This window comes from Gouania willdenowi, chromosome 20 (assembly GCF_900634775.1).
Source record: "Gouania willdenowi chromosome 20, fGouWil2.1, whole genome shotgun sequence".
Taxonomy (NCBI): Eukaryota; Metazoa; Chordata; class Actinopteri; order Blenniiformes; family Gobiesocidae; genus Gouania; species Gouania willdenowi.
The window spans coordinates 12,617,450-12,643,866 of NC_041063.1; the positions used below are offsets into that span (position 1 = coordinate 12,617,450).

At 37.3% G+C, this 26,417-nt stretch overlaps 1 protein-coding gene across 2 annotated transcripts in view; it reads left to right on the forward strand.

The window, feature by feature from the left end:
- Positions 1-26,417, forward strand: part of LOC114454366 (RNA-binding Raly-like protein) — a 143,416-nt gene that overhangs the window by 74,170 nt on the left and 42,829 nt on the right. For both annotated transcript variants that reach the window (XM_028434793.1, XM_028434794.1), the window contains exon 2: positions 3,742-4,015. In XM_028434793.1, coding sequence (XP_028290594.1) covers positions 3,760-4,015 — 256 coding nt within the window. In that variant the 5' untranslated portion in view covers positions 3,742-3,759. The remainder of the gene's footprint in view (positions 1-3,741; positions 4,016-26,417) is intronic.

The window sequence follows — 26,417 nt, forward strand, 5'->3', positions numbered from 1 at the left end:
ATGAAATCTCATCCCGTGAGACTTCGCTGCAGAAAGATGGACCCTCAGAACCTCCTTATAACTCTCTGTATTCTTTTGTTGTTTCACACCTAATATGGCAGTAATAATTTAAGAAATGTCCCGGTCTCATCTGTCTACACGTACCGCGCCATGCTTTCTCGGAGAGAAGTGGTCATGTGACCAGGTGTGTCACGTTCTGTGACGTGTATTTGCGAAAAAAGTGCTTTTGCGACACATCGCAAACGTCTGAAATTCCTCCTCATGAAAGCGTAACAACCTTTTCGTGATATTTGCATGTTTTTTCGACATTCAGGTGTTTAGATTTTGCTCATTTCCAAGGGCAATGGAAACGCAGCTACTGAGATTTATGCACCAGCAGCAGAACTTAAAAGTCTATTCTGAGGCTGACTGGGAGCCAGTGTAAAGACGTGAGTAATGTGCTCTTTGTTCAGGTTAGGAGTCAAGTTGCAGCGTTCTGCTGGAGATAAAAACATGGACCAGCTTCTCCTGATCTTTCTCAGGCATTAAACCTTTCACTCTGGAGATGTTCTTCAGTCAGTTTTTGTCATTGATTTAATCTGGCTGCTGAACGTCAGTTCTGAGTCAATCAGAACACCAAGGTTTCTCGAGACTGAAGGTAATCGCTGACAGCAGTCCTCTTACCAAAGAGAAGCGCCTCTAAGAAATAACTTGCCATGTGTTGTAGTGTAGCTCCAAACAGTGCCCTACCAATGCATGGGAATGAGAAACCAAGCATCGCAAAGCGTAATTTAATCTATGTTGAGGTGCTTTCATAAAGCAGATAAAGATACATTCATTCCAGTCATAATTACTATCACTATATTTAGTCTAAGTGGCTAAGATGGAGGAATCCACAACCTCTTGCCCTGTAAATGTATGTTGGATAAAGGCGACAGACTGTCATTGGAAAAAAAATGTGTTTGCGTAGCTGGCGCGTGTGTGTGTGCGCATACACAAGCTCAACAAAATGTCAGCGTTACCTTGGTTACTAATCCTATTTACAGTGGATTGGATCCATTTTTCAGGTTCACAGTCACAAAGCTGTGTAGTTATCACACTGTGTCAGAGGCAGACTCAAAGTCTGAATACACTCAATATGAAAATACTGAATATTCACAATTCCCAGCAATTATTGTGTAGAGTGTTACCCATTTTGGAATGGTAAAATGGGATGAGAATCTAAATTTTCAGTTTTTCTTTCATCTTCTATACTTAAAAAGGACCACCATCCAAAAAGGAGCATCCTGTTACATGTGACAGATCTTAGTTTTTGCTAGAAAGATTAAGAAAAGTGACAAAAAATGTATATTATGTGGATACTGGCGGACAATTTACAGCCAACACATAGCCCACTGTGATCCTTGGGACTGGCAAACTGTATTAGGAATTCATTTGCTCAATGCTTATTTCTGGTGGATGAAAAGAGAGAGGGAGAAAATTCAAAAGCAAACATCTCGATGTCCCTCCCTAAACAGCTCCACTTCCTCTGCCAATCTACCAGAAGCCACGCCTCTTCTTTTGTGCACACGCATCACAGAACATAACACGGTCGCATCGGGTCGCATTGATTTATGTCTTTGAAAAGCTACTCAGAGTGACGCGCGGCCTGGTTTCCGTGCACAGTTTACGTACGCGCATTCACTTTGATTGACAGTCTCTGCTACAGGAAGTTGAAGCCTATTGGCTGGGCGATCTCGGCTCAATTTTCTGTTTGTACAGGGGTCTAAAGGATGAAGGCGGGACTTATGTACATTAACGTATATGAACGACCACCAGCAGTAGACCATAGTATAAGACTAGTTAAGTATTTTTTTTTTGCATTTCAAAAGAATGATACATAATAGGGATGTCGCGATACAACTTTTTCACTTCCGATACGATACCGATATTATAGCCTTGGGTATTGGACGATATCGATCCGATGCGATATCAGCACGAATCATGCATACTTTTATTATGTATTTTGTAGTGTTAAATGTTAATCAAGCCTTGATTATTAAAAAAAACAAAAAAAAAACAAAAAACAGACCCATTTATTATAAACTAATGGATTACATATAATTAACCTTTTAGATATACTATGATTGAATCAAAGAAATTAAAAAATAAAACAGAAAATACTGAAAAAATAAATCCAAAAAACCAACATTTTATTATATAAGATTTTAGATACAGTCAGATAAAATTCGATATTCATTTTCTGGCTGATATCGGACCAATATCTGATATCAATATCGGATTGGGACACCCCTAATACATGAACATAGATTTCTGAGAAACTCCGGATATCAGCTTTAAGTGCTGAGATGTTCGTGCGTTTCCACTTCCTGCAGCTGTTTTATAGCCGAAGAAACTGCTGCGATAAGCACTTATTGTCACCTTATCTTAGAATTTAGTAATGGCCATTGTATTTTATTTAGGGAAGTAACTGAGCCTGTTCACATCACTATATAATCAGACAGCTAGTAGTAAATAGATGATTTAAATTTGAAATGACACTTAAATAAAACTGGGTTCATGTTTCCGTCTACGATCAGAGAGCCTTGATGTCTGTATTAGTTACCACAATTTGTAAGTGAATAGTTTGTTTACCAGTAGGAGAACAAAAGTGTTATCTTTAATATGGCTAGTACGGTTTATGTAAATCTATGTAAAAGAGTTTCATAAGCCCAGATGAGATGATGGGAGTGTATTACTACAAAGCTGCAAGATTGAAGATTGAGTGGCACTTCCAAAAGAGCTTTTCCAAAGCTTGGTAGTTGCAGTGAGTCCAGACCAATCATAAGATTACATTTCATAAAGGCACTATGACAAATCAAATATATAAGCTCTATGGCTGCACATTCCAAAGATGGAATAAAATCAAATTAACGCATGCGGTTTGGAGGTCTGGGGACTCTTGGACGGTTGTTACTGCAAAATATTAGTTCAAAATATCAGGAATGTTGGGCAACTTTATTGTAATTATTAATCAAATACACTCAGCCATTATTGTCTTTTTGCTGCATACACACAACTCATACACAAAAAATGCAGTGTTTCTTTGTGATTGACACTCAAACACTACTCATTCATAATATAACATAATATAATAGCATTTTGTGTTTACATATTTTTTTCTGACACCACCATATTTAGTTGCATGAATGGCAGCAAAGATTATGTTATCATCAAATATTTACCTTCAAAGTTAAAGATTTGTAATTAAGGTTGGCTGATCATGCTGTTTATATTTGCATAACTAATATAATGACTCCAGTAATAATTTAATGAATGGATTTAAGCAGGTGTATGCAAACGGGCACGTATGTGCCTCATAGCATGTTTGCCATTTGCTTTAAAAATTTCAAGAATAAAAGCATCAACAACCAACATTTACTGTAACTACTACAGGAAGTAGTCAAGGGTCAAAGTTCAGTAAAAAACTGTATTTTTAAATATGAACTAAATGGAATTATCTACAATTGCTACAACTGAAAAAGAGGTAGATGAAAAGAGACAACTTCACCCTAACTGTTTGCCTTTTGTTTTTTTACTTCATATAAAAATAAATCTCTGGCGTCAACCAGTGCAAATATAATCACCCTTTGCCAACAATTCCCCCCAATTGTTACGTAAGTTTTATGTATTTGTCAATTGACCAAAAGACATTTTGACCTATACTTTTCTCGTATTTGCGCTAGAGTTTTCTTAGCCTTCCCTTCCTTCTTTGTTTTCCAGGTGGGAAACTGGTGGAGAATGACTGGTAAAACCCAGACCAGCAACGTGACCAACAAAAATGACCCTCGTTCCCTCAACTCAAGAGTTTTTATTGGAAACCTCAACACATCGATCGTCAAAAAGACCGACATAGAGGTCATCTTTGGCAAATATGGCAAGATTGTGGGTTGTTCCATACACAAGGGTTACGCCTTCGTACAGTACCTGTACGAAAGAAATGCCCGAGCAGCTGTATCTGGGGAAAACACCCGCGTCATCGCTGGCCAGTCTCTTGGTAAGTCCTTACTTGTTTCTGTCCATTGGCTGCTTTATGACGCTTTTTGTGTGTCACATGCATTGCTTGCATTGGAGTTGTCATTGCTGAAGATGTTGGGAGTATCGGATACACAATGAATTGGTCTTTGTCGAGAGGTTCTTTAAGGCGTTAACTTGCATTTTCGATTCCTTCTCATCACTGCACTGAACTTTGGTTCTTGGCCAGAGGTTTTCAAATGATGGGTCAAGTTTTTTTGCAAAGTTCATTGACAATAATTGTTACCTCCGCCAAAGGATGTTTTCACCGGTGGTGTCCATTAATGTGGATGATTTTTAGCGCCTTGCATGGCAGTCCTGTCTCACTGGTGTGTGAATGTGAGAGTGATTGGGTGAATGAGCTGATATGTAAAGCGCTTTGAGACTGCTTCAGTGTGCGGATAAAGCGCTATATAAATCAAGTCCATTTACCATTTACCATTTAGCAGGATATCTCAAAAAGTTCTGAACGGATTTCAATTGAATTTGCTGAGCTGATGGGCAATGTCAAAAGGAAGAACAGGTTTGATCCAGCAGGTATTGTAGATACAGTATCCAGAAGAAGTTTTTGAGCAAGGATATTTCAAAAAGTTATGAAATAAACTTGGCGGAGGTTTGCACACTTTGAGTGCTCTTGTTATCTAGTTTGTCAAAAGACAATTAATTTAACTCGCTGGAGCTATTACATTGAAGTCAAGGGAAACATCAAAGGCAGCATCAAAGGCGATCAGCAGTCGAAACATGTCAGGAGATAAAACATTTCTGAAAAACCTTATCTGAATAAACAAAACCTCAACATACTATTCAAAAATAAGACATACAGAATCTCACTGGAATTATTAAAAATTAGATTTTTTTTTTTTTTTAAATGCAGCTGGTATTACCAAAAGAAAAATTATTCTGCCTTGAAATTTTGTTTGTGTATTCTTCAGAATTTAAATGTATGTATATACTGATATAATTGCATGCCTCGAAATATTGTATATTTGCAAAGTAATCAAAACATCATACATGCATAAATTATGCTTTTACAGCAATTTTTAAAACACTGATTTATTGTATAGGAATAGGCTTTTTTTCTTTACAGTATACAGTAGGTAATTATATTGAGCATAATGAGAATGTTATTACTTTACATCCACTACATAATTTATGCTGAAAAAATGTAAATCCGATGTCTAGTTCAGTGTATCTGGGTGGAGTTTGGTAAGTAGCATGATGATAATTTTGCTTTGCTAGATAACATAGACTGAGACTATAGCAGTGGAGGAGCTTTTTTGCTATTTATAGGAGTTTGATATACAGAAGTTGTGCAACATTAGCATTTGACATTTGAAAGTGTGTTGTTCAAGAATGTGAATTTCAAGCCCAGATGCAATACATGATCAGAGTGCGTTTGCCTCTTCTACATCAACATTATACACCAACCTGAAAATGAGACCTGAAATCACATTCATTTTTATGATGATGAGCTGATTTTCCATTATCCTCATTCTTACTTTGGTTCACTCTACATTTAGGAGCTGATGTTTCCTGTGAAAATGCCACCCAATTATACATTTTTTAAAAAATCAATATAATTTCAATGACAAGGCTTGTCATTGTCTTTCATTTTGAAGGATGTTTCATCTGTTGGATCGTCTGATTTCACTGAGGTGGCAATCAGTGGAAAGACATTAGGAAAGCACAACACCTCAACCTGTCATATCACAGGAGACAGCCGAAACCATTCCAGGACACTTTGCCTTATCAATGCTAAGTGCCTTTGAGATTTGTTTGTATATTTTCTGCAAATTTATTTCAGCTCTATTCATGTGTGATTGCCTGTCTTTGGTTGAGATGGCAAACCTAATCAAAACCACTCCAAAGTTAATTTCTCACCAACCTTGAAATGAGGCAACGCTGGCCTCACTGCTATCTTTCAATCTACATGTCACGTGTTACGAGATACAACCGTAATTGACAATTACGACCATTCTCAGCCTCATCCTGCCATGCTGAAGCAAATTAGCCACATCATGTGGGGATGAAAGTTTGTGTCATTATGGGTTATTATCCAAAAGATGATTGTATGTCTCATTTTTGTATTAATGAAGGAACATGGCCTAAACCTGCCAATGTGGTTGTAGTCAAAAGAAGCAAATCATGAAGCGAAGATGTCTTTCAAAGGCCTTAGAAAAGAAGTGAAAAGGGATAATCACATCACATACACATGGTGCATAAAGTAACAGAGCCGATGACTAGTGATATGAAAGTTAGTGTACAGTCTGCCACAGTTACTGTATGTGCAGCCTGTGTTTTTTTTTTTTTTTTTTTTTTTTTGAGAGCCGACAGATAAAATACAGCTGTTGAATGAATGAAAGAAATCTCATAATAGCACAGCTGCCAGCACCTTCCTCCCCTTACAGCTGAATAAAAAATGTATGCTCCACTGGCCTATCAAATATGAATAGGAGTTCATGAGATGATATCACGGGTTCTGAGCACGGCAATCATTTCTAAATAACAGTCGTGTGATGCTTTTCTGAATTTTGTCTCTCTGCGCTGGAAGAAATCGCTGCAGAAGAACTCAATGAGCACAGATGTTTACGACTGGTTCAGAGCAGGAACCAAGAATTGTGTTTGCGGTCTCACGGTGTCGGCTGTACGTTGCATGAAAATAAGCATGAGTTGAAACGTAACTATCTTTGGATTTTTAGTAGTGACTTTACAAACCTGGAACTGTAGTAGCACCAAGCACACACTACACTGTATGAGTGTGTGTGATGGATTCATCTGTGAGAGTCTTTGTGGGTGTTCAGTGCTGTCACCTATTGTACTCACCGCTCTCCTGCCAGGCCCATTACTGGCCCTATGAGGACTGTGAGAATGCTGGTCCACTCTGCGCTCACCTCCACCAGATGAGTTACACACTAAGCATGACTTGAACAATTCACTACTATTCACTCCAATACTCTTTAGCATTGCAGTATTAGTAAATGGGCTTGATTCATGTAGCGCTTTATACCCACCCAGGTATTCCCAAAGCGTTTATTCAGAATTAGTGTTCTGATTCGTGTTTACACAGAAATAGTCAGTCTGAATTGAGGTTTTCATGGATTTATTCAATTCGCGCTTTAGCTCTGGGGGTTGGGAAGGGTTTTGATTGGTCAGGCGGCTAACGTGATGTATCACATCTATCGGGAAAAAAAAAAAAAAAATTTTTTTTTCAGCTACAACATAGAAGACCTCACAAAAAGAACCCTTTTCACTGTTATTTTGATTGTAGTTTTGAAGCAGCAGTTTGACAATAACACACGGTTTCACTTCCGTCAGCTGAGCAGGAGAAGGAGATAGCGTAGCGGAGAAGGGAGGCAGAAGACTGTACAACAGCTGCTCTGCCTCCACTATACAGAACTTTCGGACGACGCGTGCGTCATTAGTGAAGCTATGTGTCCCCTCGGTTGCCAATGTCGTGTGTTCATGTGAATGTCCACATGTTTATGCTTCTGTTCATCCACTTTTTTCATTATATCCATGTCTTCTTGGTTACTAGCACATTGCAACCAACTTGAATAGGTGCATATCACCCATATCCATGTCTTCTATGTCTCTTACTTAATAAATAGTCTCGGCTCAAGTCCGGAATAAAGCAGCCACTTAAATGAGGTTTAAGTTTAATTCAGAATTACAGTTTACAAGGTCAAGAGGATTTCATTTTTATCATTAAAGAGGAATTAAAGCTCCTATGTAAAAGTGGCCAATATCAGCTCATTCATAACACTTGCATTCACACACCAAAGGGACAGAACTGCCATGCAAGGCACTAATCCACCACTGGAGGCAAGTTAGGGTTCAGTGTCTTGCCCAAGGACCCAGACAGGTATAGATTGGTATTGAACCCCCAACCTCTGGATCAGTACACGACAACTCTACCACATGAGCCACGATCATCCGTAAATATGTTTAACATATTTTGTATAATTGCACTTTTTGTGTTAGTTACCTGCAGGTTTCAGATGGTTTCCGTGTTTGACAGCTGATAGAACTCTTTCCAACATTCCTTGTTTGTGCTGCATATTAAAGCCTGGGTTGGCTATACGTCTCCTTTTGATTTTATTTCATTCAAAGATGGGTTGCATCAGCTAAATCCTCATGGGCTGCATTACAGATGTGTGAGGCAGTGGAAGAGAGTGATTGTCAGGCGATGATGGAAGAAAAGGGCAATGATGGAAAAGCATCTCATGGTTTACTGAGAGGGGCCATGAGTGGCTTTGCATGCTGCCATACATCCTGATGCACAGCAGACATGTGAGCGAGGTGGAGGCTCACTCAGCTGTCTGATGCTACCAGGTGCACCTGATAGTGTTTAATCTGCGGACTCCTGTACTGAGTAGCCCAGCACTCCCAGAAGAGATCAGCATTCTACGTCTACCTGGAAGTTTTCATGGTGAAGGTCCACCTCATTACAATATTAATGACCACACCGAAGGATAATGTGTGATGGATCACCAATCGTACTGTCTCCAAATGGCATTGGCGAGAGTTAGGCACATAAATAATAAAGTGATTTAGATGCAAAATCCATCCTAAGCGGATTACAGAGGCAGTGGCAATGCAATCAATCGTCATTTTGGGCCAGCAGGTTGCATAGCAAGCAGCCCAGAACGTGGAAAGTAAACTATGCAGGAGAGATGGGGAAGATTGAGTTGGGACAAGTAGATTGAGAATGTGTAGAAGGCTTGACCACAGACACTCTATTTGAAGTTATTTATTGCTGTTCAGGGATAATACCCACAGTTTCCCTGATGTGAGGCCCACATCAGTCCCTTTATCATACTAGTAACAATCATGTGTAACATTTGGGAAACAGCATGGGTGGCTTAAACACTCCGCAAACAAAGCGGATTCTGTCAGAACGGGAAGTTCCTGGGAAGTCCCGTGAAGCCCTTTTCACTCCTCAGGCCCTGGACCAGGCTGCCTCACACAGTTCTGTTTCAGTCTAAGTAGTAGCCAAATAAACTCGTGACTGGCTATCGACTGTGTTGCTGGTGAGGTTAAACAATAGACGTCAGTAACCTAAAATGTTTCATTTGTATATCAACAATTTATGTGACGAGTCAAAGTCACTGCAGTCAATAGCTGTGTTTCCATTATTTTTGGAAATGCGCAAAATCGAAATAGTGCAATAAAAACCTGATTTTTCTTTTTTTTTTTTAAAAACATTCAAATATCGCAAAAAAGTTTTTACGGTTTCATGAGGAGGAATTTCAGACGTTTTGATATTGAAATGTGTTGCAAAAGTGCGATGGAAACACTTTTTCCGCAAGTACACATCACAGGACGTGACGTACATGGTCACATGACCACTTCTCTCTAAGAAAACATGGCACCTGTGAGAGTACGTGTAAACAGAAAAGGAGAACGAGACATTCCTTAGCATTATACTGAACATGTATTGTTGCTGCATTAGACATGAAACAACAAAGTAATACAGAGGAGGTTTGGAGCGTCTATCTTTCGCTCGCGAGATGAGATTTCACAGGAGTTACGATGCGCCAGCAGAAAACAACCTTCAATGGAAACGCGTTCAAAGTGCAATTATACTTTGTTGACATTTAGAAATATCGCTTTTAATTTGTGAAAATCTGTAATGGAAGCACATCTCGTGTTATTTGCAGATGACTCTAATTTGTTTTGCTCCGGAGAAGATTTACAAACTCTAACAGTATGTGTAGAAAATTAAATGGTGAAATTGAAAAAAAAAAAAAAGAGTTTGATGAAAATAAGTTGGCATTAAATCTAAATAAAACAAAATGTTTGGTTTTTACAACAACAAAAAAGATGGGGTTGCCTTTGAACGAGTGTCTGAATTTTGTTTTCTAGGAGTGATTGTTGATGATAAATTGAAATGGAAAGCCCACGTAAAAACAAAGTTTTTATTCTCAACAAAGCAGGTTGTGAGAACATTGTATTGCTTCATGATTTATGCCATGTCTTTGCTATTGTGCGGAAATACTAACATAAGCAATATGAAACCATTATTTTTTATTACAGAAAAGAGCAGTAAGAATTATTCATAAGGCAGGTTACAGAGAGCACATAAGATCTGTTTATTAAGTCAGGAATGTTGAAACTTGACTCTATTGAGCTGCAGAGACTATAAGTTATGTTCTGATATTAATAGAGCATTACTAGAACCTTTACAAAAGTTGTTTGTTCTTAGTTCAGAGGTTTGGAACCACGGAAGGAAATTTAATTTCAAACATCAATTTGCACGGACAACCTTAAAGCAGATGTGCATTTTTGTTGATGGGGTCAAAATGTGGAATTATTTACAGTACATAGTGACATAAAGAGCTGTTGGAATGAATTTCAGTTTAAGAGAATGTACAAAAAGAGACTCGTAAGACAATATGAACATGGTGATTAGAGTGTTATTTCCTATTTTGGTGTAGACGTGTAAGTGTTAATGTATCTTTTCTTTTTTAATAATGCTGGTTCCCAGTTAGTGTAAATTTGGCGGACCAATTGTTTAATATTGTATATTATTCCTGCTCCTTTCTGGACATGGAATGTAACAAAGTTCAATATTCATTGTGAAAAAAAATGCGATCTTTACCTTGACAGAATGAAAATGAAATAAATGAAAAAGATATACGATAAGAGACTTTTACAAAATTGATCACAGCGGTCGATCACAAGTAATTAATTAAGGGCACCGGTAGATTTATAACACAAACTCCAGTTCCTTTAATCAGATATGTTCAAGTATTTGTCGTTTCCAAATTCATTTTGGATTTACATAATATTTCAGCTTACCACACCAGTCATGTGACCAGCTATTCTGAAGCATGAATCTGCCCAGAGTGGTTCTAGACTACCACAAACTGGCTGGATCAGTCCTGGGTAGGGATTTAACGATTCACTCAACTCCCGATACGTTCACGATACGATTCTCTCACGATTTATTTTACAAAATGGGACTGTAGACAAATGATGACTAAAAAATATTCCTTTATTTTTTCAAAATACTGTACTATTTTCCTTTTATTTTTCATTGTCAAAAGAACCCCTTGATAAACTATTCAAAACAATGCAACTAAAAATAAATCTTGAATTAAATAATGAAGGAATAATACAAATGAAGAAGAAGCCTATTAATTTAAATTCTGGCTCTATAGTAAACAATGCTAAACTACATAGTAGTTCTTTTTTTTAAAAAAGTGCAACTGAAAATGTATTTTGTGCCTTAACAATTGGACTTTTCAAAAAAAAAAAAAATCAGTCTGCACTGTATTTACATCAGATATTTGTTTGGACCAGCAGAGGGCACAGGTAACCCAGTGTTTGTTTGGGATGCAGCTATTCTGTGCAGTGAAGAAGAGATGCTATGCTAGCAGACAGAGCTAATAAAAAAACATTTTACAGATATCCACGTAATATTACAGATATTCTTTCAGTGCTAAACTGGTAAGGAATCATTTATGAATATGTTTAAGAGTAGAAGGCGGCCAACAAGGATTGAGGCAACGTCTATGTGTGTAAATATTTATCTAACAGTATGAAATGATTTTGTAATCGGGGTAACTGATGTGATTCTTATCATTCTTATATATACATATAAATACAAATATGCATGTTTGATACATTTTAAACATACTACTGCCCTTGAAATTCATAGAGTTGCAATTAGTTAAAGTAATGTATCTGTACAAACACTCATCTGCAGCTAATTTGGTAAACTCATACAACCAAATGTGATCCAATTAAAACATCTCACAAACAACACTCGAGCTCTTTTTTTAGCTCTAGACCCAAAATGGGAAGTTGGTGACTGACTGGGACCAAAACCAAATGTCACCTCGTTAAAAATTTAAAATCTTTATCACAATTTTTAATTAAAAATTGTGATGATAAATAGTGTTGATTGTAACTGGCTTGTTCTATTTAAAATCAATATTTGTAAAAACTTGATTAGGGTTCAATCCACTGTAGTCAACTGTGACTTTAAGAGGCTGTTTATTTTCTGTTGAGGACAAGTAAACAAACTCCTGTCTTGGACAGTTTTTACCTAAATATCTACACCATATTTTTGCAGATCATTTAAATGTGCATCAACTATTAAACACTAGAATTACAGCAAAGTTCACTTAATTTTCACTCTATTTTTTTTTTCAAGTTAATTTCTTTTTAAGATGTTTTCTTTTGATTTTTAAATACAATCTCTATTGATATAGTGTTAAAATGAATACTGGACTTTAGTCATTTAGAAATCAAGAACCCAATAAAAAGAGCTCTATTCGAATTGTCACAACATACAAATGTTAAACATTTGAATCCAAAGCAGTACCTTGCTCTATAAAGGGTCCTAAAATAAAAATGAAAAAATATATTTTAACTTTTTTGTTGTCTAATAGTGGCACATGGACAGAACTACCGGTAAATTCCGTACCTGAATCCCCCATTAAATGTAATAAAATGAAATATAGATAATTCAATTCAACAACAAAGTCATCTCAATGCGCTTATCAAAATATAAAATTCATGATAAGAAAGAAAAAACCCAACAAGATCCACATGAACAAGCATTTAGTGACAGTGGGAAGAAACAACTCCCTTTTAACAGGAAGAAATCTCCAGCAGAACCAGGTTCAGAGGTGGCAGCCATCTGCCTCGACTGGTTGGGTTAGTGAACAGATTTTGAGGTTCTGCTTTTGATGCTCCATAGCCGTCTTACAGGATGGTGGGGGCTAAAGAGTTTGTATGCAAGGTGGATGGGCATCCTTCATGATGCAGGAGGCCCTCTTCTAGCATCTGGAGGTTTAAATATCCATGGTTGTTGGTAAACTGCCTCCCACAGGATTCTGTACAGCCTTCACCACTCTCTGCAAAGACTTCCACACACATGTTCTGGAAGTGGGCATGTAGAAGGGATTGAGATCATCAGGCAGAGTGAGGTCTGTGTGACATTGTGCACCAGTGGTATTGTCATACCAGAGGTACTGGTATTGTATAGCTTGTACATTGCAGGGTTTCAAAGATGCCTGAAAGATTTTCAACTATTGCTCAGTAAGAACCATCAATCTCTTGTGTGGTAGAGTCAAAGGTGTTTTAGTGGCATTGCTTGATGATTAAATCAAAAGTTTTTCCAGCCGTAAGTCGGAGGAGTGGAGGAGATGCCAAGCCTTGACCTTGATGTTATTGCTTCTCAAGCAAAAACAGGAGGAATGTATCTGATCTAGCATTTTATTTACAGACCTCTAGATTTATAAGAGCTCTTCAGTCTGTTAAGGGTTCAAAGTTAAATGAGTGGCTTATGGAATAGATTTTGCCTTTAACCCCAGAACTAATCTTTAAAATTCAAAAGAGGGTGAGTTTGTCATATGTTACTTTGAAAAATGCAAGCAGTGGATTTTGCATTTTAGTCCAAGCTAATTACCGTAAAGAACATTCAAGTTTGAAAACTTTTTTTTCTGCCTGGATTTCAAAAGCCTCAACAAGAATCAGCATTACAATTAGATGTTTGCTTTGTTAAAATGGCAACAAAGTAAAAGTCTCTATTCTGACAAATGTATAGTTGTGGCCAATAATTCGAGATTATGTGGGATTTATCTAGGTGAGTGGGTTTGTCCACCGTTCGAGTGTGATAAGGTAATTGGATAATGTTAAATAAAAGTTTAGGCAACACATTTTATTGTATTCATTTTCTTCTGGTTGACAAAAGCAGCAGATTCTAACATTGACAACATGTCAGATGCAGAAACATAAAGTTTTTGTAATGAATTGGATAGTATTCAGTCAGACATTCAGTGGACAAAAAGAAAGGTTTGGTTGTCTCTGTGCTTGAGGATGCATATATTTTAAATGACATTTAGTATGAAATAATTATTTTATGTCCTATTTTTAATTTGTAGATTTAGCCACCAAAGTCTGGTGCTTTTATTTTATTTTATGTTTTCGTCAAGAGTTTCATTTTAGAGTCGCATAAGCTTTAATATCATACTGCTATAAAAGCTTCAAAACTCATATTATACATTGGGCTTACAGTATGATCATGAATATATTAAACTCATCTCACTCTGTGTGACATGGAATACATTTGCAATATTAAAAGAAGCCTTTGGACACCTTAGTGTGAGATTAGATGTTAGCTTTTCAAACTAAAAAAAAAAACATGGCAGCACTGTTTGTTTTTTAGAAACAATGAGAGTCCTGGGGAAATGATACAAGAGGCGTGAGACACTGAACACACCAGAAATCAGAACTGAGTCCTAACTGAAAATTGGTGTGTGTAGACCAAGTTTTTCTTATTAGATATGGTTGGAACCTGACTTTATCTGCTTGGAAACTTCTCTGTTGCAGCCAGAGTCAAGCACTGATTGGCCACGTTTACAGGGGAGCTTTAATTCTTCTTTAATTCAGAATAAAAGTTAAATCCTCTTCAAATAGACCTTGTCAACACTTAACTCAGAATGCAAATGTAATTCCAAATTAAACCAAGATCCAAATAAGGTGGCTGGCTTGTTCTGATATTAACTCTGAAAAAATAATCATTCGATCTTGTAAACATTTAATTCCCCTTTAATTTAATTCTGTTCTGCGCGATGACACGCTGGTGACGACATAATCCCAGATGGCCACCAAGACTATTTATTATGCAGTGGCTATCTGTACGGTTGCCGTATAAATATACCAACATTCTACGCCGCACCCTATTTGGCCAGTTTAGATCACGCGATAGGTCAGTCATTGGCCAGTTTAGGTCGCGCGACTAAGACTAAACCTTATCCTAAACCCTAACCCTAACCCTAAAAATTGTTGCGATATTGGGTTATAACCTAACCCTAATCCTAACCCTAAGACGCTACGTACTTGTACTTTGGTAACCATACCAATAGCACCAGGGGTTGTCCATACAGCAACCATACAAATAGACACTTTCTATTTAATAAGAGCCTTAGAAGACATGGATATAATGAAAAGAGTGCATGGACGAAGACATAAACATGCAGACATTCACACTGACACACAGACTTATTACACACACACACAGACATCAGCAAAATGTGTGCACAGGCTCTAATATCACCACGTTTATCATTGTACCGGTTGTTAGAGCTACTATCTTTACCAGGGACCTGTTTTCTGTAGTTTTACTGGGCTTTATTTACCGACGATTAGCTCCTATCTCCTTCTCCTGCTCCGCGGACCAAAGTGAAACCGTGTTATTGTCGAGCTGCTGCTTCACAACTACAATCAAATTAAAAGTGACAACTGTCCTCATGTGGTCTTCTATGTTGTAGACGAAAATAAAGGGTTTGTTTTGTGTTTTTTCCGGATAGACGTGAATACGTCACGTTCGCCCCCTGTACAATCAGAACCCTTCCCAACCCCCAGACCTAAAGCGGAATTGAATAACGCTGAATGAACCTGTTTTCCATGTAAACCTCAATTTGGAATTACTGTTTCCATGTAAACACGACGCAGAATAATTTAATTTGTAATAAATAATTCCAAATGAAAAAACATAATGTAACCATGGCCAGCGTCTTCTCCCTGTGGCACAATCTGAACTATAGCCTGATGGCGCACGCATTGGGTTTGTTTTTCTATTTTAAACATCGTATTTCAGAAAAAAGGGCACTTGGAGTTCATGTCCATCTAACTTTCCAAATGTCACTCCAAAAACAATCCTTTTACAGTTTCTCCACCTAGCCACTGACAGTGCTTCAATCATTAATCATAATTAGTATTCATAGACTCACTTTGCTTTTACATTTGCATAGATAATTCCAACTGCGATAGTTGTTTAGTTTACCGATTTGCATTCAGTGACGGTTTTTAAAAGCATTAACAGCAGGGAGAGTGAGAGGCCCCTGAGGGTTTTGCAGTGTGCCACGAGATGGGCCAAGTCTTCCCTGATCCACTGCAATGATCTTTGCCAAATCCAGCCCCAGAAGGCTTTTGTCATATCTGTCGTGTCTCTGTGTTTCCTCTGAGGCGGTAGGGATGATTGTCAGTGTGTCCATGGCCAGGTGTGGTTTTTCTATTACAAACTAGTTGTTGGATACAAAATCCAGGTTATTTCTGTATTCAGGACGGTGATTTAATGAGAACAAAACCAAATTCCACGTATTTTAGTGCTTTCTTTTCCACTCTCTATTCCTTCCTGCCTTTGCAGGAGATCAAAATGCGCTCTGCTCATCCATCTACTTCCTCATTATTCACGCTGTGAGGGCCGGACATTGAATGCACAGTTAGCCCGGCCTAGCGCTTGACAAATTCATCCATAACACTGGTTACTGGAGAACAGTTATACAAAATAAAAATAAAAAAACTCAACAATGACAGTGTGGCTTCGCCAAGAATCTGCTCAAGTGGGAGAATATTATTTTTGTCGAAACAACATTGAGAAAATTTGAGGTTGTTCATCAATAAAGCCACACACAGGAAATTGGAAAATCACATCTCCAGCAGCTGCCAAGATCTCTCTTTCTCTGCCTTTTGGTCTGTCCCCGATTCTCTTTCATACAAACTGACAAATGCTTTAGTGGGGCATGAGCTGCAGTGTGGACAAAGAGAGATGGATTACCGTGTGGATTTTGGCAGGAGGAATGGAAGCTAATTCTCTGATTAGAAGGCTAGGTTCAAAAGGCAAAGAAACATGAAGAGATGAATCATAGAACATGTGGCTCAGCAGGGTGTGTGTGTGCGTGTGTGCGTGTGTGCGTGTGTGTGTGTGAGCAGATGTGCGTATATTTGTGTGTATGACTGTCTGCATGTTTTCTCTGCAGAATTTAGTATTACAGTATTCAGTTTGACGGTTAATACTGTGGATCTTCTCTAACTTATTATTAAAGAACTCCAAACAAGTTTTATCTCAGATTATTACTGCAGATAGTGTTAATAAACAGCACATTTATTTCGTTTTAATCAAATTTTAGTCATAAGGGCTATTGCAGTTAAAGTCTAGTCTGGTTTTAGTCAACTAAATCAGTGTTTCCCAACCTTTTCTGTCTCCTGTAACCCCCGAGACCTCTCTTCAGATGAGGAGAGCCCCTTTGTCACTCCAATTTAGCAACCTTTCTTGTTTTATTTACATGTTGTTAATATGTTGGCCTCTGAAATCTCCTACAGCTTGAAAATGTCAACCTACACATTTAACGCACACTAAATAAAAATTTTGTGCATCACAATTATTGTATATCAGAGAATATATTCACCTCAATTTTTAGTAATGTGCATTACATGTTAGTAACAATTTAGTAGGCTATTAAGGCCACAATATTGTTTATTCTATTAATGCCGTTTATTGTCAACGGGTGGAAAAGATGTTGGATGAGCATGTACATTGTATGAAATAGGCTTAAAAATGACTCAGCATGTTGGAAATCAATGTTTCCAAGTATCCCCTGCAATGGTTGGGAGCCACTGAACTAAACGACATTAAGATTTTAGTTGACTATACATGTTGCTGATATAGTCGATTAAAATATAAAGCATAAAAGTTTGTGCGTTTTTAAAGATTGAAAGATTAATTTACCATTTATCAACCTGATACAGGATGGTTTTAATGTTTGTAAATACAGAGACAGAGTTCTGATTGGTTTTCGTCTGATGCGCCAAAAAGTGTAGTTTCTTTTTTATTAGTTGATGAAAAAAAAATCATATTTGAGGGGTTTTTTTAGTTTTTTTTTTCATTAGTCATAGTCCAATTATTGTAACTTAAGAAAATTGTAGCTGATGAAAATTATGATGAAAATCTTTAGTCAACAAAAAACAACCCTGACTGCAGGTATGCCATCTGCTAGCTCAGGGGTCTGCAACCTTTATTCTACAAGGAGCCATTTTGCCTCATGTCACCTGGATTAAAGTCCTGCCGGATCCAAAGAAAATACCTTCTCAATGAAGACAATACAGTTAATTAAATTCTATACAGTTAAAATGATATAGAATCATGTTTGATTGAATTTGATTGTATTTATATTGATCATGTAAATGACAACTTAAAAACGGTTTAAAATAAAATAATATTTAAATTGACATCAAGAAATAAAACAGTTTCTTGCATCTTCAAATTCTTACACATCTCAGTTTACATGAACACAATGTTATATAAAGATTTTTTTTTATTTATTTATTTATTTTTTTAATTAATGTATTTGAAAGGCTGCAAAAAGTAACTTGAATTTGATCATGTGGTCAACACATGCTAATTGATCATTTCACATAAAGCATGCATATTTAACTGGCACATTGGCGGTCAAATTATTCCAGAATAGTGATGTTGTTGGTTTAGTTATCTTACCAGGGATACCAGGGAAAGTTGATGGTTTGTAGATGTTGCAGGAGGTGAAGAAGGAAGGTGGCCGTGTCATTGCACAACGTGATTTATTTTAGGATCGCAAATTGTTAAATCTTGATTTTATTTGTCATTAATAGCTTTTGTAGAAAAATAATAAATAACTATTTCTTTCAATAGTTTATTTATTTTTTTTTTAAGTTATAGGGAGTCATTGCATAAGAGTCAAAGAGCCACATTAGGCTCCAGAGCCGCTGGCTGCAGACCCTTGTACCTAATACTGTATTAACTTAAGCCATTGTCCTACTGGTACCAATTTCCTTTTTCTATCATACCCATAAAGAGGCTCATTTATCACAAAGTAAATACAATTACTTGCCTACTAAATTATAATCAGATGTAATCATGTTTTAGATTGATAATAATTTTAAAATAATTTGAAGACATTTCTGCACTTTAGTTAGAGGTGTAGCTGTTGTTGTTTTTTGATGCATTGTTTGCACGTGTTCGGTGATTATAGCGCTAGGACACCTAATAATAAAAGGAACCGGAGTGTGGCACTGACGCTAACATGAGTCACCTGACAACAAATCCGTTTTCATTCTCGTCCTCATGTTTTCCAGCTGACCAGTCAAGCACCTCAAAGTCTGAGCCTATACTGGTACATGTCTGCCTTTAGCTGATCACAGATCCCTGCAGTGCGTGGACGTGTATTAGCAGTCAGTCCATACTTTGAGCTTAATCGTGTTGTCACAAGTCAAAGAACAAGTCAAACAATGCTATAGGATGTGTTTACTGATACTCGTGCTACATATATCTGTGGCTAATGAGGGACATGAAAGAGTAGCTTTAGAGCTGTGTGTGCATGTGCATATGTTAGGGGAACATAAACATGTACATGTACAAGAAAAACAAGTATTAAAAATTTTCAAAAAAATAAATCAGCAGCAAGCAATAGTATCTTGTCATATTTTTGTACCAGTTAGCAAGTTAGCAATAGTGGTAGTTAGCATTATTAAAAAAAAGTTTGGGATGTCAACTATCCCTTAAAACATAGAATCAACCCATATTCAAACATGAAGCTTTGCATCCTTTTTTGAACTGTTATAAGATATTATGAATATATTAAAATTACCTATATTTCTGAAAAAATACACATTCAAAATGTGTTTAAACAGTAATTTGAATAATATGTTATTGTAACCCTATTGCTAGTCCTTTAATGCACCGACGTCACCAAAGCAGTGATCATCGCGCACTCACACACAAGTCTATGATGCACTTTTCTGGGTTGCAGAACCATTTTCAGTGGGTCACAAACAAAAAGCAACAAACGAATAATTAAGTAGATTGTATTTACTCATTTTTTATTAATTTTTTTTATCTCGCTTTAGCTCGTGTGTGTGTTTTTTAAGTATGCTGAGGTCAGTATTGACGCAAATTTGCACTAATACTGGAAATTACTATGTTTTTATTTTTATATAATATTTCAGAATTTGGCAACCCTGTTAAAGCAGAACTCAGTAACTTTTTCATCTTAATAAATCCTCCTCGTAGTCCCTGTGAGGGTAATACAAGTGTTTATGGGGTGATTGGGGGGTCTTTCATCTCTCCCTGCTGTCTCTACAAATTAACTTTTCTCAAACTTATATCATGGCGTAGCCAGCAAAAAAAAAGGCAGAGAAGACCTTTGTCTGAGGATTGGAGCAACTCCATCAGTGACAGCTCAGCAGCAACACACAGCAATCACACACATTGTCGTTGCGTGGGGTGCAGAGTTTTTACGAGAGTGACATAACCAAAAGGGACCATTAGGGGGTGGGCTAAGCGCAAGTTACTTAGTTCTGCTTTAATAAAAAGATAAATGTTTAGTTCATAATTTTAATGTAGAAAAAGAAACAATTTTAACATCACAAAAAAATGGATGCCCTGGACGTTAAAGGTAGGGTAGGCGATTTTCAAAAGATAGCATGATTTTGAATGTAGCCTCCCCAATGGCTCCGCCTTTACCTCCCTCCCCCCTCCCCCCTGTGCTCAGTCTCACTCACATGCATGCGCAAAGCTCAGCTCATCGCTTGTATTGTGTAGAAACGTTGTTGTCTAATGTCTTGTTCAGCAGTAAGTAAACAATTAACTTTATCATCTTGTATGTTGAACTCGTGCATGTGAGGGACCGAGAACAAGCAGGGAGACAGGGAGACCTGATTGGTTAAAAAAAAATGGTTTGTTTGTTTTCCATTGGTTGAAGTTATTAAAGGTTTACAGCTGCTACAGTTTTTCTTTGTTCCTTTTTCAGAGCACAAAAAATCTGACTTTCTGTCAGGACATAAAGACAATTTCAACAAAAAATGTAAAGGGTGTATCTGGAGAAAATCGCCTACCCTAGCTTTAAGAGGATGTGTTTGTTTGTTCTTAGCCAATACTCATTCAAGCCTAATATGAGGTTAGCCAGCCAGCTAGCTAGCTAGCACACTGATGATTGGAAGCGGCAGGGACACAGGGAGTAGTTTAAATTTTTGATGTTGTCACAAAAAGTGAATTAGTCTTAGGAAAGTTTGAAATATTATATTTTCTTTTAAATCATACAATATAGAGATCTATATTGTCTTGATTAAAAAACACATTTGGATTAGGCACATTAAGTGAAGAGATGTGTCCTTTCGTTGACTTTATGTGTCTGCTATGTACTATATAGGCTCTAATGAGCTTTTTTGTATAGGATTAGTGTTCTTACAGATGTTCTGCTAACGCACGCTGAGAGATAAGGCTTCGGCTAGAAAAGCTGTTTGCTCTCAGCAGGTGCACAGCCTCGCCATGACAGAGACCGCTGCAGTGCAACCTCTTCACAGAGCATCAGCCAAACAGGCAGACTTCCCCAACTCATCTGACACACAACCTCATCGGAATGGAAAATCTGCCCTTTAACACTTCATAATAATTGATCTGTCTCCTAATTCGTGCTGTAATTATCAATGTGCTCCTCAGGCGGAGAAACCAAAGAGAAATCCGGGCTTTTAAAAGGTGACGTATTGTGTGAGTAATGGTTCGTGACTTGTGATTACACGTGCAGTGATAATTACTGCAACCCTACAGCGTTTTCTGTGGACTTGTGCTCACAGGGCTCTTCTGTGTAACCCTGCTGACTCCCCCTGCTTAGTGCATGAATTAAGAATCACTGTGACAGACTCAGTGGCGACTTTGCCCCCTGAATGAAGATGGACAGAACAAACAAAATAGCATTAAAAACAACTCAGAACCTCGCCGGGGGCTGTGTTTTGTTCTTTCACGTGTTTACTTCCTCACTAACATCTCCTTATTTGGCTTAGCGTTTGCTCTCCTTCCATTTCTTCACTTCCTCACTTTGGCTACGCCCTATCCTCATTCCTTCATTTTAATTACGCTGCAAACCTTCAAGCTTGCGACTTATTGCCTCCAGTTGTCAATGTAAGAATTAAACTGGGACACACCCAGTTCTTCCAGTCCTGGGATTCCTCCACTGTCCAGTAAAGGTCATACAAAGCACAGTGGCACTTAATTACCTGATATTTATTGCAGTCAACACTTCCTCAGCCAAGAGTAAACCTCCACATTGCCATCCAGCTCCAGTTTACAGTTGGGTCATAACCATTTCTAAGTACTTGGAAAACTGTTGAGGGCAGCGGTGCATGTGATAACTGGTCACTTTGGCCTTCTCAGGCTTAGAGCCAGTGGCTATTTTAGGGAGACGCTAGAACCAATTTTCCACAACTGAGAGGACACCGATTTGTTCCTCACAAAAGATCTGAACATTATTCTGATTGAAAATGCAGCCATTAACCAAAGTGTCCAATACACTGCCCTCATATTCCAACCACTTTTACATGATCTCTCTTATTCTGAAATGCCTTTTCTCTTCTTTCTCTTCATTAGTGGCTCCTGATTTAGAATGGGTTTGGCTTTAATGACACAGATCTATAAAAGAGAATGACTTCTTCTAACTAAGATTATCACTGAAAAAAGTTTTATTTTCCTCGTAGATTTGATTAGTGGGTTTTACGAGTGAATCTCAACTTGGATTAGACTTGACAGCGTCATAACTTTAATGTTTTTGTAAAATAAATGAGTATGGTAGCACATCGATACTGTAAATTATCAGAGTTTGCAGGGTGGCGGGGGGCATTGCCCCCGCAGTGGTCAAAACTTTTTACTACAGTTTTGACAAATTCATTTGGAAAAATACAATTCTTAATATCCATCCATCCATTTTCAGACCTGCTTGTTCCTGTTTTCAGGGTCGCGGGGGTCTGCCAGTGCCTATCTCCGGCTCACACTGGACGCTAGGCAGGGGTACACCCAAAATTCTTAATATAATTTATACAAATGATGATAATATAAATTGGTTCTAATATATTACCGTTAGTTTCATGTCACAGATATTAGTTCTACCTCAGGTGTGTAGTATGCGTTTTCAGTGAAATGGTGACAAACTTTTGAGACTTTAGGTTGGTTCTTTTCTGTTGCGCAATTTTTCTTCACGATGTAAATGGTGAAGCGAGACTCCCAGCAGTTCATGTGTGGTACTGTAGCAAAAAGGAAGCAGATAGCGGCCGCCGGCCTGATTTTATAATCAGTTTACAACATTAAACGACACGTCAACGCAAGTTTTTGTAGTTACAAATCATTTTTGCATTATTGTATATGTTACACACATTGTGGTCGGCGTGTAAATATTGAGGTTGGAAGTTATATGAAGTATATATGAAGCCCAACATAACACACAAAACTCCAGAAACACAAAAAATGACAGCAAAAGGCACAAATTGTCAACAACAAAAAAACACAATATGATGACAAAGACACTAAACAACCACTTGAACACAAAATGACTACAAAAACAACAACACATACAAAAGGACTTCAAAGACCCACAAAATGCCAACGCGATTACACAATGACAGAAAAATACAGAAAATGACAATGACAAAAAGACACACAATGACTCGGAAAAACACACAAAAACGTTACAAAAATTCACCATATTGACAACATGAATTCAAAAACTCACAAAATGTCTAAAAAGTAAAAAGAAAAAAAAAGAAAATCCACAAATAAAGGACCACAAAGACAAAACCATTTCTTCTTTCCTGTATTAATGCTCGGATTGTTGTTTATTCTAAATGCTTACATGAATGTTGATAATGTGGCCCTCAGATAAGATGATCACATTTTTGTGGCCCTGCTCTGATAGAAGTTGCCCATCTCTGGTCTATATATTTAATTCATATTTTTCTTTTGCCCCCTCCTAGCATGAATCTGAAACTCTCCCTGTGTGTGCTACCTGCAGAAAACTCTATATACACTTATTAAAAATCTGGAACTGAGCTTTACCAAGTTTTACCGACTAGGCAAGTAGGCAAAACCAAGGGCCATATTTTATGCTTTGAAAGACCTTTAGTTTGATATGTATTGCATCAAGGGACATAAAACACAACTTAGGATTCTGCTCTACTTAGCAGACAACATAACCTGTATCTGTGGAGGAAGAAAAAGTTAGCACATTTATGTTTCCTGTGAGCTTTCTCTGAGGAAGAGAGTCAAAGGGAAGCTGTGTGATGCACCTCTGGGGCTTTGGACTACTAGAGATAGATAGGAGGTGCTTTGACGAACAGTCCTGACCTTGACAACTCCTCATAGCTTGTTCACACATTTTTATTAACCGATAAGCATCAGCCTTGGTGGAGGAGTAAGGAGTGCACAACTTGTAAAGTGAAATTAATGGTTGTATGAAGCTGAAAAGGATATGTATTTACAGGGTGTTTCAAACATAACTTTCTAGTTTACAGTTTCATATTGGTAAATAGGATCCTGCTCTATTATGGGCTGCCTCAGGGGAGCACACGTTTATAATGCTGCCTCCAAGCAACAATATACAGGTCCTCCCCAGGGCGGTGGAGAATATTCTCATATAGTGCAGATGCACATTTTAATGTGTGTGTGTATATGCGTGTGTATCTTAACAATTGAACGCCTGAGTTGGTGTATGTGTTTTAGCACCGTGATATACTGATGAACTGTCAAATCTTTGTTCTTGTCTTTAATGCTGTTGTATCCATCCCTCCCTCCATCCATCCATCCATCCATCACAAATGAGGATTCACCCTGCACAGATTCACAGTTCCTGTGTTAGGATGCAGGTCTGCACCCTCTTAACCAATCAACAGCCACATCCCTAATACACATTCATGATTATGTTCTGTTTATTAACTGCAATAACTTTATCTGTAGACTATTAAAAACTGCCAGATTTCATTTATTTTTAATGATGTTATTAAATGTAAACTTGAATTAAATGTCCAATCAGCTGCACTTTATAGCCTTTCAAGTGTGCAGATTATATAAAACTAATATAATATACATACATAATATTGTGGGGGGGGGGGGTTAACAAATATACAGTATGGTTATAGAAGAATTGAACATACCTTATTGTGATCTAATTACTTTTATCTCCTGAAAAACTATTTAAAACAAAATGGAAAATGAACCCGCGCTCGTTTAGCGCAGACTTTCGAATACGACCAATCGGATTCGTACGTTTCCATGGAGACACTGTTCCACAACGAAAACGGTTTTCGAAAGTATGTTGGTCAGTCTGTTTGTGTTTGTGTGTGTGTCTGTTTGTGTACATGATCGTACACTGATGACCTCAATGTTGGTGACATCATCAGTGTTCTAAAACAATGTTTAACAAGAGTTCCACAGTGTGGATGGGAAAATTAAGGGGATATATATCCATTTTTTTTTTTTTTTTCGGTAGCCAGAAAATTTTACCAGCTGTTTTTTGACCCATTATCAACATTTCCTGACAATTTCATCAAACTCCGTTCATAACTTTTCAAGTGATTGTGCACACAAACAGACAAACAAACAGACAGACTGACCAACATACTTCCGAAAACCGTTTTCAAATAATATCTCTATTTTACGTTGCGCTTTTCAAAAATCTCACAGACACTTTGCAATGAAAGTACAGACATTAAAAAGAAAAGAGTACATGTAATAATGAAAATTCAAAGAGCCAATGTAACAATAAAAGTTAAATGATAAATAGTTTTAGCAGTTAAAAGCAAGTCTGATTAGATGAGTTCTGAGCTGTAATTTTTTGATAGTAAATATAGTAGTAGATAGTAATTCAAATAGTTAATTGCTATTTTTTATTAAAACTATTTTTTTTTTTTTTTTATGAAATTGAATTGCATTTATCCTTAACGGTTATACAGTACATAGCTTTTTTGTTTGTTTTTGTTTTATTGTGTTTATGTTTTCCAACGGTATTAAAACAAATTTCCACTGAAGTGCCAAAATCTATTGTGTCATTTGCCTCTTTTAATAAATAAATACAGTAACTTAACAAATAGAAGTTTAGGATGTTTTAAGGGTATTTTACTCATTTAGATATCATTCATCCATCCATTTTCAGACCCGATTTGTCCTATTTTAAGGTCGTGGGGTCATTGAGAACCGATTTTATTATCATTTTACACATAATAATAGGTAATAGCAGATGGCTGCTAGGTCTACTGACATAAATCAGCTCAAAGACTTGATCCTCTCAGTTGTCAGAATGAAGTAAGTCCATATATTGGAGTGACGCTGCTGAGTACAGTGACTTGAGCTGAAAAGTGTGTCACTTGTGTGACAGAATTATTAATAAGCTGTGTCTGTATTTATGCAGCTCAGCTAACAGGGAGAGATAGGCTGCAGTGGAGGAAGACGAGCGGTCTCATGATATTTGAGGTGAAGCCGAGACGAGCGGTTGGTTAAGACAATAGAAGGAATTCATCAAGTGTTCATTTGGTTTGAAATGATGTGTCAAGACATCATCAGTTTCACATCTTCATACGTGGAGAGCATTAACTCAATGAGGGCTGATGTGACGCCATTTTTATTCTTTTTTTATTCTATGAGCACATAGTGCCACTGTGTGGTAGGGAGTGGGTGGTACTGCTGTGGTTAACTTAAAGTTAAAGGACGTTTTAATTTAGTTTATGAATGAAACTATTCAAACAAAACTAATTTGTGCTTAATAAATATTTCACATTTCTTTTATAATGAAAATAAA